Source organism: Camellia sinensis, chromosome 11 (assembly GCF_055761805.1).
Source record: "Camellia sinensis isolate YWXY chromosome 11, ASM5576180v1, whole genome shotgun sequence".
Taxonomy (NCBI): domain Eukaryota; kingdom Viridiplantae; phylum Streptophyta; class Magnoliopsida; order Ericales; family Theaceae; genus Camellia; species Camellia sinensis.
Genome location: NC_138971.1, coordinates 63,671,265 through 63,686,283, shown reverse-complemented (window position 1 = coordinate 63,686,283; position 15,019 = coordinate 63,671,265). Strand labels below are relative to the sequence as shown.

Genomic DNA, 15,019 nt, shown 5'->3' with positions numbered 1-15,019 from the left:
CGTGTGTGCATGTCTTCCAACCCCCACTTTTTTCTCCCTTTTACTTACCTGCTTTTGATGGTTAGTACTAGGGCACGTTTCATTTAGCATACCTTATGCTATGCATGTGTGCATCATTCATTTGTATTGTATGCACCGGGCTCGCCGCATCATACTAACTGCATAAGTATTTCAAACCCAAACTTGAATACGTGCTATTAGTTGCATTTCACATGCCATCCCTAGATTAGTCGAGCCTATTCTAGTTGCATTTTGTATGCGATGCATTAGTCATTTAACATGGACTTGGATCATACATTTGATTGCTAACAAGTTCCTTGTTTTGGCTTGGAGTACGATGTAAGTATTTATGCTTTAGCATCTCGTATGAGTGTGAATGATGACATGACAGCATGCTTACCATGTGGCTATACGCTTATGTGATATATCTGCCGGAATGCCTATGGGTGAAGGTTGGATTGTTTGAGTTGGAACAACTCCTTGAAATTCGTGTTTTAGCCTACTTGTGAATAGTAAATTTCAAACCAATTTCCAAACAAACGGATATGCGATGCTTTGTTCCCAATTAGGCGATCTAGTCTATACTTTTGTGTTGTGCGCATCACATAGTAAGATTAGCTAATTAACCGGAATAAGAACACATAACGTTTTCAAAACTAGATATCATGGTCAATAGAGGCCGATCTTCGAATCGGGCGAGCGGGGGTGCTCATAGCTGACCTTCCCCAATCGTACCCAAGTTCCCGAGCCGAGGCAACTTTGGTGATGACGGATACGTGGCCTTAGGCAAACGAGTCAGGGTTTCCTAAATTCCCCCATAAAAAATATTTAGGTGGCGACTCTGTATCTGGCAAAGCAGTCTATGTTTGGCACTTCTTTCTCAAAAATCTGTTTTCCAAAACGATTTGCCAGATTTGAACTCTTTTGTGATTTATCAGTCTCACATTGCACATTGTGAGATCAGATTAAGAACCGACAACAAAACGAGTCCGAACTGTGGCATCGAGGGCCCGAGGGCGCGTCCACAATGATATGTGTGGGTATTTTCGTCAAATTGATAATTTTGAGGACTTCATGGAATACTGAATTTGTTTTGGAGCTAAATGGGGCATATTATGTTGGGCTTGAACCTTTGGGTTAGTTCCCCTTTTATCTTATGCATGCTACAGCCAATAACTAGTACATGTAGGGCCGGCCCCGGGCTAAGGCCAGTAAGGCCTGCACCTAAGGCCCCCAAATTTTGGCCCAAAATAAGGCTCCAAATTTTGAAAATCCTTTATACCATTAGGTTTTAAAAAAGACTCAATTATTATTAGAGGCCTCCAAAACAAAATGCCCCACTAAAAAAAGGGCCAAACACAAGCATGCATTTTTTATATTTATTATATTACTCAAATTTTTGTTTGATAAATATGTATAAGGGCTCCTCTTGAAATTTTGCCTAGGGTCCTATGGAATTCAGGGTTGACCCTAAGTACATGCATGTGGATATCTATATTTTGGCAATATATTTTTTACATGTATTTTATGGCAATGTCGTTCTTTCAAAAAATATTAATTTCAATGTGTGTATATTTTAATTTATGTGATATCAAGCAAATGATATTTTTTGTGCTTTGTATTTTTATCAATTGATAGAATATAAATTACAAATATCACTAGAATTTATATCAAAATTGAATATTTAATTTTCAAAGAAATTCGGAAAAAATAATCACAACACATACAACAAACTGTATAAATCCAATAGACAAATAAAAAACGTGAAACAAATATATATACATATATAAATCCAATACACATATAGGTGACAAAAATCAAATTTTTTTCGCTTCTTAGCAAGGTTGATGAACTCTTAGTCGCCCTTAATTGACCAGATTCCAGTTACGCAATGTTCAAGCCACCCTTTTTTTTTTTTTGTTCAAAAATTATTAGATTTAAGCATTTGGATTGTACAAAAAGGCAACCTAAAATAGACATGGAGAAGGACAGGTTGTGAGCTCTCCACATCTTAGACTATTAACTATAAACATATAGGGATCATCTTGATGTAAGAATATCTTTTTCTACACATTGTATTAGTCCATGAAATCCAAATTCAAAACTCACATCTCTTTCACAAATTACACACACACACCACCAAAAAAAAAAAAGAAAAAAAAAAAAAAAGAAATCCCTTTTGTAAAAGTTGATGCTTAATTATAATTTATTTAAGTCAATATGGATATAATTTCGTAATTTAATTGTTATCTTGAAGAACTCACACAAACTTTTGAATATGATTGCAAAGGGGCAGGTGGAGGTAGAGGTGACATGGCCATTTGATGCTTAAATATAACTCTCATAATTTAATTGTTATTATGAAGAATTCACACAAACTTTTGAATATGGTTGTAAGGGGGTAGGCGGAGGTGGAGGTGACATGGCCATTTCACGAGTACTGGGCTACTGATTGCAATATTCAATGGTTTACTATCAAATCTGGGCTAGAAATATATTTATTTATTTATTTATTATTATTATTATTATTATTATTATTATTTTTTTTTTTTATTGATAGCAACTGCCTAATATATAATCATTTACTGGATTTTGCATATCTGAGTTAAGATTTGTTTTCTATATATATATATATATATATATGTTAGCTGGGTAATATTTAATGATTTAAGAGATTTCGTAAATTTTGGTTCAGATTTTTTTAGTTGAAGCACCAATAAATCTAAAATATTGATTTTATAAACTATTTGGTTTTTTTTTGGAGGTGGAGGTGGAGGTGGCATGGCCATTTCCTAAGTCCTGGGCTACTGATTGCAATATTCAATGGTTTACTAGATTTTTCAAATCTGGGCAGGAATTTTTTTTTTTCTTTCTATTGATAGCAACTGCCTAATATATAATCATTTACTGGATTTTGCGTATCTGAGTTAAGATTTGTTTTCTATATATATATTTTAGCTGGGTAATATTTAATGATTTAAGAGATTTTGCAAATTGGGGTTCGGATTTTTTTAGTTGAAGCACCAATAAATCTAAAATATTGATTTTATGAATTATTTGGTTCTTTTTTTTTTCTTCTTCTTTTTCTTTTTTTGTATGGATTCAAAGGTTCCATTCTATTATGAATTATATAAATGACCAAGCGTAAACGTGTTTGTTATGTGTTGAGAGACAAATATGAGTTTTCTCATAATGTTAACATTACTAAACATAGCACTTTAAAAGAACTCATTAGTATACTTTTCCAAACGTAACACTTAAAAAATGCGACACTCCATTGTAACAAACTAAAAAATTCATTAGTGTACTTTTCTCAAATGTAACAATGTAACATTTGAAAAAAACTCTTTAGTACATTTTTTTTTCCAAACGTAACATTCCAATTAATACAACACACAAAAGCTCGTTAGTATATTTTTTTTCGAACATAACACTCTAAACTAAGATACTAAAAAAAACATTTTAGTATACTTTATCAAGCGTAATAACATAACATTCTAAAAAAATTCTTTATTAATATATTTTTCCCAAACGTAATGCTACAATGTAGCACACTAAAAAAAACTCCTTGTTATATTTTTTTCAAACGTAACAATATAACATTCTATAAAAATATCTTAGCGTATTTTTTTCAAATGTCACACTCCAATCAATGTAATACACAAAAACTCCTTAGCGTATTTCCTCCCCCCCAACGTGGCACTCTAATCTAATGTAACACTCACTACAACAAAATGCACTTTTGGTGACTAAAAAAAATTTAGTCGCCAAAAGTTATGGAATTGACGACTAAAAATAATATTAGTCAGTAAAAGTTAAATATTTAGCTACTAATTTTTTTTAGTCGGGGAATATTGATTATTGGCGACTAAAAAAAAATTAGTCACTAAAAATATTTCAATTCACGACTAAAAAAAATTTTAGTAGCCGTATAGCTTGTTTTGGTTACTAAAATTGTTTAGTAGCCGAATGAAAAGAAAAAAATTATTTTTTATCTTTGGTGATCAAAAGTTTAGTCGCCAATAGTATATTTTCAGCGACAAAACAATATTTTAGTAGCCGTATAGTTAGTTTTAGCTACTAAAATTGTTTAGTAGCCGAATGAAAGGAAAAAAATTATTTTTTATCATCGGCAACCAAAATTTTGGTCACCAAAAGTATATTTTCAGCGACAAAAGAATTTTTTAGTAGCTTTATAGTTAGTTTTAGCTACTAAAATTGTTTAGTAACTGAATAAAAAGAAAAAATATATTTTTATTAGGTTGATTGACATTTATAAGAGTTTATCTCTCCATTCTTGTGTTTTTCTCCTAATTCAACTCCCTTTAGGGAGAATTGAACTTATGATCTCTCCTCAGGATAAAACCTATGGAAGAGTCATACTTATATAAGGCCCATTTGGAAAACGGTCTTTTTAATAACTTTTTGACTAAAATGTGAGGTACAAAAAAAATAACAGTAATGATAACCAAATACAAAACCAAACACATAAATTTTTTAAAATTTTATACATATATATATGTATATATATGTGCAATAATATTTTAATTTTTTTTAAGTAAGTATTTACATACAGATCTCTTAAACTATAAAAAAATATATATATTATTTTGATTCCTTAAACTATACAAACATATAAATAGACCTCTTAAATTATTGAGAAGTATTATTTTACTCCTAAACTATAAAAATATATAAATAAATCCCCTAAACTATTGATATGTTTCACTTTGACCCCTTCTATTAGGGTGTTCAATTGATACATTTTTATAATTAAGGAGTTTATTTGTACACTTTTATAATTTACATATAGCATTATTGTATATATAGATATTTTCCCTTATCTTATAAATAATTTATTTATTTATTTATTTTATTTTTTTAACAACTCTTATCCTACTCAAAAAAAAAAAAAAAATAAATCCTCTCTATCATCTTGATACCCTCTTTTTTTAACCGTTGAATTTTTTTTTTTGATGTACTACAAATTGATTTTTTTATATATATTTTTTGTTTTTTTAGTGAATTTTGTAAATATTTATTTTTTAGATACATTTTATCCAAATATGCTTTAAAATATAATATCTGTGAAATATTTTTTTTGAAAAAATTCAACAAATACAAAAAATATTAAAAAAATAAATTTTAATACATTTGCCGACAAAAAATTGATTTTAGTCGCTAAATGATATGAGTTTTGGGAGGGAAACAATTGTTGCCCGCACTTCCTTTGTAGGACGAAATGATATTCAAACTCTCTCCCGCCCAGACTATCTCACCACCAAACCTCACACGAAATCACTTCACCGCAGCCCACTGTACGGAGGGCATCAGCACGGCCACTCACAGCTGGAAATCACCACCGCCACAGCCGCAGATCACAGGTTCTCTCTCTCACTCTCTCTCGCTCTCGATCTGCCAGTGTGTGTCTCTCTCTCTTGCTCATAGTCTTTCTCTGTCTATCTCTCTCTCTCGCTCTCTACAATCCTTTGTCTCCCCTTTTTATGATTGTTCATTTAGGGTTTAATTTCCTGTTCATTTAGACTGTTTCTCTGTTTTCCCCTTTTTTGATTATCTTTTCTTTTTGGTTGCGGTTTTCCCCCTCCCTTTTTTTCCCTTGGACGTTGCAAGTAATGGGTTGCAATGCAAGAGTTTCAATCTCCCTTGGATGTGCTGTGTCTCCTATTTATATATAGTTTATTTCAGTTTCATAGCTTCAACTTTTCTCACAACCTTTAGGTTTTGGAAGCTGCTCTGTTTTATGTCCAAATGATTGGATCCCTATATTTTTCATTTTGTTGATCACTTATGTATTGCTCACAAGATGTTTGACGAAATAATTTAGGGTTATATACCATTGTTATGGAAAAACAGAGCTTCAGATTTTATCTTTCCAAGATCACTAGTCTTTGACCACAATCTTTCACTCTCACATTGTCATACCCATAGCCTAGCATTCAAAATACTGTAATTATAATTTTTTTTGGGGTACTAAATGATATTCCTATGAATTTTGTATTCCTTTCTTGTGGGTTGACGATGACTGCCATCTATATTGTTGTTAATGCTGACAATTTAATTTGGTGAGATAAACTAAATTGAACATCATGTGATGGGGCAGTAATTATGGATCTTCACAGGGACTGAATTTTCCCTTTTGTGTATTTTGGTATGGGATGTGAACTACCTTTATTTCTTAGTGTCTCTGATCATTGAAAGTGACCCTTGCTTATATTTCAAATGCCAAATCTGTTATTGGAAGGTATGGACATTTTTCCTTTGAGCACTGGAGTTTTCTAATTCTTTACCTTCCCTTCCCTGTCTCCATCTCTCCATTTTTTTTTTTAAAGAAAAAAATATATAAAGTCTACCTAAGGGAGTGTCTTGAGCTAAAGCATGATATAATTTAGTGCTTGTAAAATATTGCGATGTCTCTTTTTCAATGAGTTTGGTAAATGAATTTGTACTAGTTAGAAATGTAATGGCCAAGAAAATAAGTTACTCTAGATGTCTTTAGGATCTATGAGAATAATGGTTGATAACTATGGTTTAACAAGGAGGAAAGAAGAGTAAGAAGTGGAATAAATACAAAATAGGGTGTGGGCGGGGAAGAAACAATAGAGACCTGAATTTTTTGACTTCCATGATCTCAATTGGTGCAATCTAGATCTTGGTAAAGTAGTTAGTATCAACAATAAAAAATCAAGATAAAAGGGCGTTAAGGGGGCGAAACTATGCTTGTATTGCAATAGAAGTTCTTAATTTATTCTGTTTCATTTTTCTTGGGTCCATTGTGATAGAATCTGCAAATATGCTGGTCAAAGAAATTTCTTGTCTTACAATTGCATTGTTCTGTTTGAGTAATACTATGATGATGGGAATTCATGTATAGTTTGGTACTTTTTGATTATTTTTAACCCAAATTCTAATATGGGATTGCTTTGAATACAAAGCTTTTGAAGTTTGGTGCCTGTATATTCTTGTATATGACCGAACACCATTTGAATGTCTTAAACTTCTGTAACTTGTAAATATCTTTATAAGTATTTCTTTGTGTTGTAGTGTTGCTTATGATAGTTCATTTGTGCTGCTGATATATTTAAATAATGTTGCGAGTTAATTTTGTTCTTTTATTATTATTATTATTATTTTCTTGTATAGTGAGTTTGTTTGTGTATCTTGTATGCCTTTGTCCACAATTTTTTCAAATCCTCTTCAAATTAATTAAAATTTGCATTTTATTGCGTGTAGACTTGGTGAAATTTGTGGAAGAAATTGTGAGGCTCGAACATGCTTCATTTCCAAATAAGCCAATTTATCTGGTGGGCGATTCCTTTGGGAGATGCCTAGCACTTGCTGTCGTAGCTTGTAATCCAACCATTAACCTGGTAGTAATATTAGCCAATCCAGGTCAGCTTTCAGATAGTGAATTTAAGCATTTCATTGTCATTTTTAGAGGACATTTATGGTTGTCCTTCTGGTTGGCCAAATTACTTCTAGTAACTAATGTACTCAATTATTTGTTTTAACAAGTTCATTTGGCAGGTCACAGCTCCTACCTTTGTTCCCTCTCCTGGAGGCTATGCCCAATGAACTTCATATCACAATGCCTTACCTTCTTAGCTTTGTTATGGGTATATGCTCTGTTGCTTTAAAATTTTTTATTTGTATTCCTAATATTTTTGTGACTTGAATTTGAAGAAATTCAAATTTGTCTGCTGCTTGTAATTGTGGCATCCTTGTTAAATTGCCTATGTGGATTTGATAAAACAATCGAGCACTGTGATCATATGTGCCCAAACTGTCTACTTGACTGATTTCTTTCACATCATCTATTCATAATAGTCTTGCACTTTTGCTCATCAACATGACCATTAATGGTTCATTGAATAAATTTTAAAGCATGAGCTTCGTTCAGATATGTGGTTATATGCGTAAATCAATAACCAATTATATCTATGAGAACGTTACTGATTTGCTCCAGTCATGGAAAAATCAGCAGTTGGCCTCAAGAAGAACAACTCTGGCCAAATTTGACGGCAAGTTTTAGAAGGATGAGCTCAATGCGAAGCTGCCAAACCAAACCCAAGCTATCTGAAAATGTCTGGGAAGCACTTGTAGGTTGGGATTTAGAGCTAAAAACACTTCAAACTTAACCGGAAAAGGACGCTAAGGGGGCGAAACTATGAAACAGCCCCCGAACCACTATGTGGCTGTCACGAACAGCTTCCCCATCACAAATAGGACCTGTGGACGAAATGTAATTTGCACTTGTAGGTTGGGAGTTAGAGCCAAAAACGCCTCAAACTTAACCGAAAAAGGGCATCAAGGGGGGCGAAACTACAAAACAGCCCCCGAACCACTGTGTGGCTATCACGAATAGTTTCCCTATCACCAATAGGACCTGTGACAATAGACGAAATATAATTTTCACTTCTAGGTTAGGAGCCAGAGGCCAAAACACTGCAAACTTAACTGAAAAAAGGCGTTAAGGGGGCAAAAGTACGAAACAGCCCCCGAACCACCATGTGGCTGTCACAAACAGCTTCCCCATCACAAATTAGACCTGTGACAACAGAAGGAATGTAATTTGCATTTGTAGGTTGGAAGTTAGAGCCAAAAACGCCTCAAACTTAACCGAAAAAGGGCATTAAGAGAGCAAAACTATGAAACTGCCCTTGAACCACCATGTGGCAAACAGCTTCCCCATCACAAATAGGACCTGTGACAATAGACGGAATGTAATTTGCACTTGTAGGTTGGGAGTTAGAGCCAAAAACGCCTCAAACTTAACCAAAAAAGGGGTTTAAAAGGGCGAAACTACGAAACAACCCCCAAATCGGACCTGTGACAAGAGACAGAATGTAATTTTCATTTGTAGGTTGGGAGTTAGAGCCAAAAATGCCTCAAACTTAACCGAAAAAGGGCGTTAAGGGAGCGAAACTATGAAACTGCCCCCGAACCACTATGTGGCTGTCACAAATAGCTTTCCTATCACAAATAGGACCTGTGACAATAGACGAAATGTAATTTGCACTTGTAGGTTGGGAGTTAGAGCCCAAAACGCGTCAAACTTAACCGAAAAAAGGGCGTTAAGGGGGCGAAACTACGAAACAGCCTCCGAACCACCGTATGGCTATCACGAATAGCTTCCCCATCACAAATCGAACCTATGACAATAGACAGAATGCAATTTGAATTTGTAGGTTGGGAGTTAGAGTAAAAAACGCCTCAAACTTAACCGAAAAAGGGCGTTAAGTGAGCAAAACTATGAAACTGCCCCCAAACCACTGTGTGGTTGTCACGAACAGTTTCTCCATCACAAATAGGACTTGTGACAATAGACAGAATGTAATTTGAACTTGTAAGTTGGGAGTTAGAGCCAAAAACACCTCAGACTTAACTGAAAAAGGGTGTTAAGGAGGCAAAACTACAAAACAGCCACCGAACCACCGTGTTGCTGTCACGAACAACTTCTTCATCACAAATAAGACCTGTGACAATAGACGGAATGTAATTTGCACTTGTAGGTTGGGAGTAAGAGCCAAAAACGCCTCAAACTTAAAAAGCTGTATCGACATCTATAACATATAAAAACAATATATCAAGTTTTGAGACTTCATTTTTTCTTTAAAAAGTTGTATTGACATCTATATATTTTCTACATCATTTGATTTGGCTCCCATTGATTAATGGATATGACTAGCATTATATGCCCTGCTTTGGTACTTTCCCTTGTTCATTTTCAGGATCTTACAAATATGTCTTCATCCAATGCCCTCAAGTTCCCCATTATTAAGTGTAAAATTTTAAAAATTTTAAACTTCTCTAGTTGAAATAGTGACCTGCTAAATATAGATGTTAACCATCACACTATATTTGCAAAAGGAATCACAAGACAAAATAAAGCTTTGTTAACATCATCAAGACGGCTCCTTTAGTACCATTTTCATGGGGATAGGTAGAATTTGGGAAACTGATTAGTTGCAACATTAAATTATTTTTCCATTAGAGCAACTATACTATTTTCATTCTCAGAGTTTGTATAATGATATTTTTCTCTCTATCCAAGCAAAGAGGAGTTGTGTCAAGTTGGATATTTACAGAAAGTTCTCAAATGCATTAGCAGGAACAATGATTTCTTCCATTGCTTGGATAGGATATGAGGTATGCTTCTAATGAGTAGACTCTACTTCTAATTTTGATGTGCAATAACATTGGTCTAATTTTGTTTATTAAAATTCATTTTCATTTTCATAAATAGACAAAAGCAGAAATCCCAACTACTTGGAGAAGATTACTTGAGTGCTTAATTATTATGTTACGATTAAAGTGTTCCTTAGTGCCTCATGAATAATAAAATTAGTTTGACATGGGCAGTGGGTATATTTGTTTCTGCCTCACCAGCTCTTTGTGCACTTTACTACTAGCAACCGAAAGAATGTCCCCCCATACTCTTGAAACTCTGCTAATATCTTCCAAGAATGGCATCCATCTCCCACCAATAGATTCATATTTAGAGCAGATAACTTTTTCCATAAGGCCAGTCCTTATTGCCATATCTCCACAATTATTTTGATAACAAGACGAATACGCCCTAAACTAAGTCGAAAAAGGGCATTTCGAGGGTAAAAATTCAAAAATGCCCCCGAACCATCATGGGGCTCTCACGGACAGTTTTTCCATGAAAATAGGACTTGTAACAACTAACGAAATGTAATCCAGACCCGTAGGTTGGGAGTTAGAGCCGAATACGCCCTAAACTTAGTCGAAAAAGGGCATTTCGCGGGTGAAAATTCAAAACAGCCCCTGAATCACCTCGTGACTCTCACGAGTAGCTTCCCCATGACAAATCAGACTTGTGACAATTGACGAAAAGTAATTCAGACCCGTAGGTTGGGAGTTAGAGCTGAATATGCCAAAAACTTACTCGGAAAAGGGCGTTTCGGGGGTGAAAATTCATAACCCCTGAACCATCATTTGACTCTCACAGGTAGCTTCCCTATGACAAATAGGACTTGTGACAACTGACGGAATGTAATCTGGACCCGTAGGTTGGGAGTTAGAGCCGAATACGCCCAAAATTTACTCAAAAAAGGGCGTTTTAGGGGCGAAAATTCAAAACAGCTCCCGAACCACCATGTGACTCTCACGGGCAGTGTCCCCATGACAAATATGACTTGTAACAACTGACGGAATGTTATTCAGACTCGTAGGTTGGGAGTTAGAGCCAAATACGCCCAAAACTTAGTCGAAAAAGGGCATTTCCGCGGCGAAAATTCAAAACAGGCTGCGAACCACCATGTGAATCTCATAGGAAGCTTCCCCATGACAAATAGGACTTCTGACAACTGACGGAATGTAATCTGGACTTGTAGGTTGGGAGTTAGAGCTGAATACGCCCAAAACTTACTCGAACAACGGCGTTTCGGGGGCAAAAATTCAAAACAGCCCCTGAACCACCATATGACTCTCATGGGCAGCTTCCCTATGACAAATGAGACTTGTGACAACTGACAGAATGTATTTCGGATCCGTTGGTTGGGAGTTAGAGCCGAATACGCCCAAACTTTGTCGAAAAATGGCGTTTCGTGGGCGAAACTTCAAAACTGCCCCTGAACGGCCGTGTGACTCTCATGGACAGTTTTCCCATGACAAATAGGACTTGTGACAACTGACGGAATGTAATCTGGACCTGTAGGTTGGGAGTTAGAGCTGAATACGCCTCAAACCTACTTAAAAAATGGCGTTTCAGTTGCAAAAATTCAAAACAGCCCCTAAAAGAAAAAGAGTTTTGTTGAAGTGCACATTGTTCTTCAGATTCATACAAATAAGATGAAAGAAAATTCTTTTCTTGCTCCGAATGTGAACTTGCAGAAGCTTGGTATGTGAGTTCTGCATTTTGTTAGTATTTGTTACTACCATGATAGATCAACATATGATTGGCTCTGCATTTTGTTAGTTATTGTTGTTGCCATGATAGATCATCCAATGATTGTTATCCTTTTCCACTTTAATTGTCTTTTCTCAAACTGGAATGACACTATATCCAAGTTTTGTTACTTAAGATTTTCTGAGCATCTATTCTGAGATTTTTTGTGATTGGAAGTGTATAGTGAATACAATTATTTATTGGAGATGTATAGTAATGGAAAATTATAGGAAAAATATTCAGAAACCAATATTAACTCATTTTACACCTTGTTATATTATATTAATTTCTTGAACGTACACAAGTGTGTTATATTATATTAAGCTTTCATATAAGTATCAAACTCTGAATGGTGTTTCTGAGGCCATGTGCTTCATGAGATATCAAGTATTCTTTCTTTGATGAACCATTTATAGGTGTCTCAACATACATTTCTACATATTTCCTTTTGTTATTGAACTTTATTTTTGTTATTATTTTTCTCACATGTTCTAATATCCTGAATGAAATGGCACTAATAGACATTAATAAGTATAGATAGTTTTATATCCAATCTAATGATTCAAGTGCTTTTTGCAAAGAATTAATGAGGAAGTTGGTAAAAAGAATACCTTCTATTCACATTGGGCTTTGATATTGGTTTAGCCACAGAATTTGGATACATGTTGCATACAAATAAAAGAATGTTACATTAGCTTTATGTTAGTAATGACAGATTTAGTAATGATTTTTCTGCATTTAACAATGTTCCTTATAACAAAAAACTTTAGAAAGACTGATAATTGATTCATCATGGAAGGTTGCTTCTTTGATATGTTATTTGTCACTTGTTGCCAAATTCATTCATAAAGTTAGGCATTTTTTGGTCCAATTCTATTTTTTTTTTCTTTTTTGTAGATGACTTTGTTGCGTGGACTTTCAGAGTAATATTTTGGTGTATGGTGAAGAAATTTCACTTTTGTATAGAACTAATATAATACTTTTGTCGTCACTGGCTTTTGTGCAGTTCACTATGACTGATACAGAAAACTATTGGCAGCCAACAGATAATTACTGGCATGGTAGATAGATCACATTTTGTCACCATACATATATATGATTTTTTGCCGTGGTACATAGATGTACTTTTGTCTTCATACAAACATCACCTTTTGTCGTGGTACAGATTACAATGGTAATTTGTACCATGCCAAATGGTCATTTCACATGGTAGTAAATGTAATTTTTGTATATAGAGGGCTTTGATTTTTGTATGATTCTATATTTTGTATGGAATTATTATTTTAGTTTGGACAATAGTTGGTTTGTATATCCTTTGACAGTTAAAGTTATTTATATTTTGTATATGGATGCAAATTGTGGAATGATTGATAGTATATGTATCATTTTATTTATATACCTATTACAAGTTGCATGGAATACAGACAAGTTATAGAGAAATTACAATATTTGCAATAAAATATAATATCATGTTTTTGGTGGCTAAAAGTTTTGTAGCAAAAAAAATAAAATAAAATAAAATAAACATTTGGTAACTAAACGTTTGGTAACTAAATGTTTTGTAGCCAAAAGAAAATCAAACATTGGGCAACTAAAATTTTGGTAACCAAAAGAAAACCAAACATTTGGCGACTAAGATATTTCGTAACTAAAAACAAAAGCTTAAGAATAAAAACACTTTTGCCGACTAAAAATTTAGTAGCTAAAAATGTGAAAGTTTAGGCAACTAAATTTTTAGTAGCCAAAACAAAAACTATTTGCCGACTAAAATTTTAGTAGCAAAAAATGTGGGAGTTTAGGCGATTAAATTTTTAGTAGCGAAAACAAAAACTATTTGCAGACTAAAATTTTAGTAGCCAAAAAAATTTGACTTTAGGCTACTAAAATTTTAGTAGCCAAAACACTAGTATTTATTTTAGGCGACTAATAGATTTAGTAGCTAAAAAATTTTTCGGTGACTAAATCTTTGGTCGTCAACAATAATTGAGGCTTTTGGCGACAAAAAAATTGGTCGTCGAAAATGTATTATTTAATTTTTTTCCCAACCTTTTGACGACTAAATATTTAGTCGGCAAATGAATATATTTGGAAACTAAAATAAGTTTAGTCACCAATTAGCTTTCCCAACTACTCTTTGGCTACTAATTCTGCGACAAAAAAATTTAGTCGCTAAAGCCCTTCGGCGACTAAAAATTGACTTTTGGTTACTAAAAATTTAGTCATCAAAAGTGAAAATTCTTGTCGTGACTCCAATGTAATACCGGAAAATCATACTAATAGAAATATAGATTTCAACGCTTGACAGCCAACACTTCAACCACAAATCCTTTCAAAAAAAATCTTTCACACCTCACCTTTTTATTCTCGTCCCCAAAACAAATAAGAAAGTTAGAAAATGAATCATAAAATACCGAATCAAATAAATACAACTTTTCAAAATAAAAAAAGGCTAATTGATTCATAAGAAAAAACTCTTTGGATAAAATAGATTAATATTCTCCCATATAGAATTTATGGGTAATTTTTTTTATTTCTTTAACCTTTTTTTCCAATAAATATTTAATTAATTTGCGTCATTACTAAGTTTTAGGATAAATTACAAATACACCTCTTGAGATTTGCTTTAACTATAGATTACCCCCTGTAATTTGGAAAATTACAAATACATCCTTGTTAGTATTTTTTGTTTAACAGAATTAGCTAAAAAAATGAAATTCATAATTACTCTCCTATACAATAATAAAATTACCTAAATTATTAATTGAAACATATTTCTAACATCATTAAAAACTGTTAATTGACTTGATGATTTATTAATAAAAGAGACGATTTGTTATGAAATTAAAAATTTTAAGGATGAAATATAATTTTTAAAACTATAAGAAGTAATTTATATTTTAATCAAATTTCAAAAGTGTATTTATAATTTACTCCTCTAGTTTGAGAGCTTCTCTCTCCAAACTTTTCTTCCCTAGGGTTTTCAGAGCTTCTAGCCGCTGGCGGTGGAGGAGGGGGTTCCGGCGGCCTCCGGCCTCCTCTCCCCTCCCCCTACCCCTCTTTTGTTCTTTCCTTTCCCCACTTTGCTTT

General features: G+C 33.6%; 1 protein-coding gene across 3 annotated transcripts; it reads left to right on the top strand.

Annotated features, from left to right (window-relative positions):
* Positions 1–5,200: 5,200 nt before the first annotated feature.
* LOC114282304 (uncharacterized) lies at positions 5,201–13,276 on the top strand. Of its 3 annotated transcripts, none has more exons than XM_082894026.1 (4): positions 5,201–5,384; positions 7,252–7,410; positions 7,546–7,634; positions 12,939–13,276. In XM_082894026.1, exons 1-4 carry the CDS (start codon positions 5,243–5,245, stop codon positions 12,999–13,001), a joined length of 453 nt encoding a protein of 150 aa, XP_082750152.1. In that variant the 5' UTR covers positions 5,201–5,242; the 3' UTR covers positions 13,002–13,276. The 3 variants fall into 3 exon arrangements, with proteins under 3 accessions (XP_082750152.1, XP_082750151.1, XP_082750153.1); XM_082894025.1 differs by having other exon boundaries at positions 7,534–7,634; positions 12,939–13,228; XM_082894027.1 differs by lacking the exon at positions 5,201–5,384 and adding an exon at positions 6,126–6,262 and having other exon boundaries at positions 7,534–7,634; positions 12,939–13,228.
* The last annotated feature ends 1,743 nt before the right edge of the window (positions 13,277–15,019 follow it).

Excerpts from the sequence above, each read along its gene's own strand:
- LOC114282304 (XM_082894025.1), top strand. The coding sequence starts at position 5,243 with ATGATATTCAAACTCTCTCCCGCCCAGACTATCTCACCACCAAACCTC. Across the intron at positions 7,411-7,533 it reads AGTAATATTAGCCAATCCAG|TTCATTTGGCAGGTCACAGC; the intron begins GTCAGCTTTCAG and ends TGTTTTAACAAG. Across the intron at positions 7,635-12,938 it reads CCTTCTTAGCTTTGTTATGG|TTCACTATGACTGATACAGA; the intron begins GTATATGCTCTG and ends GCTTTTGTGCAG.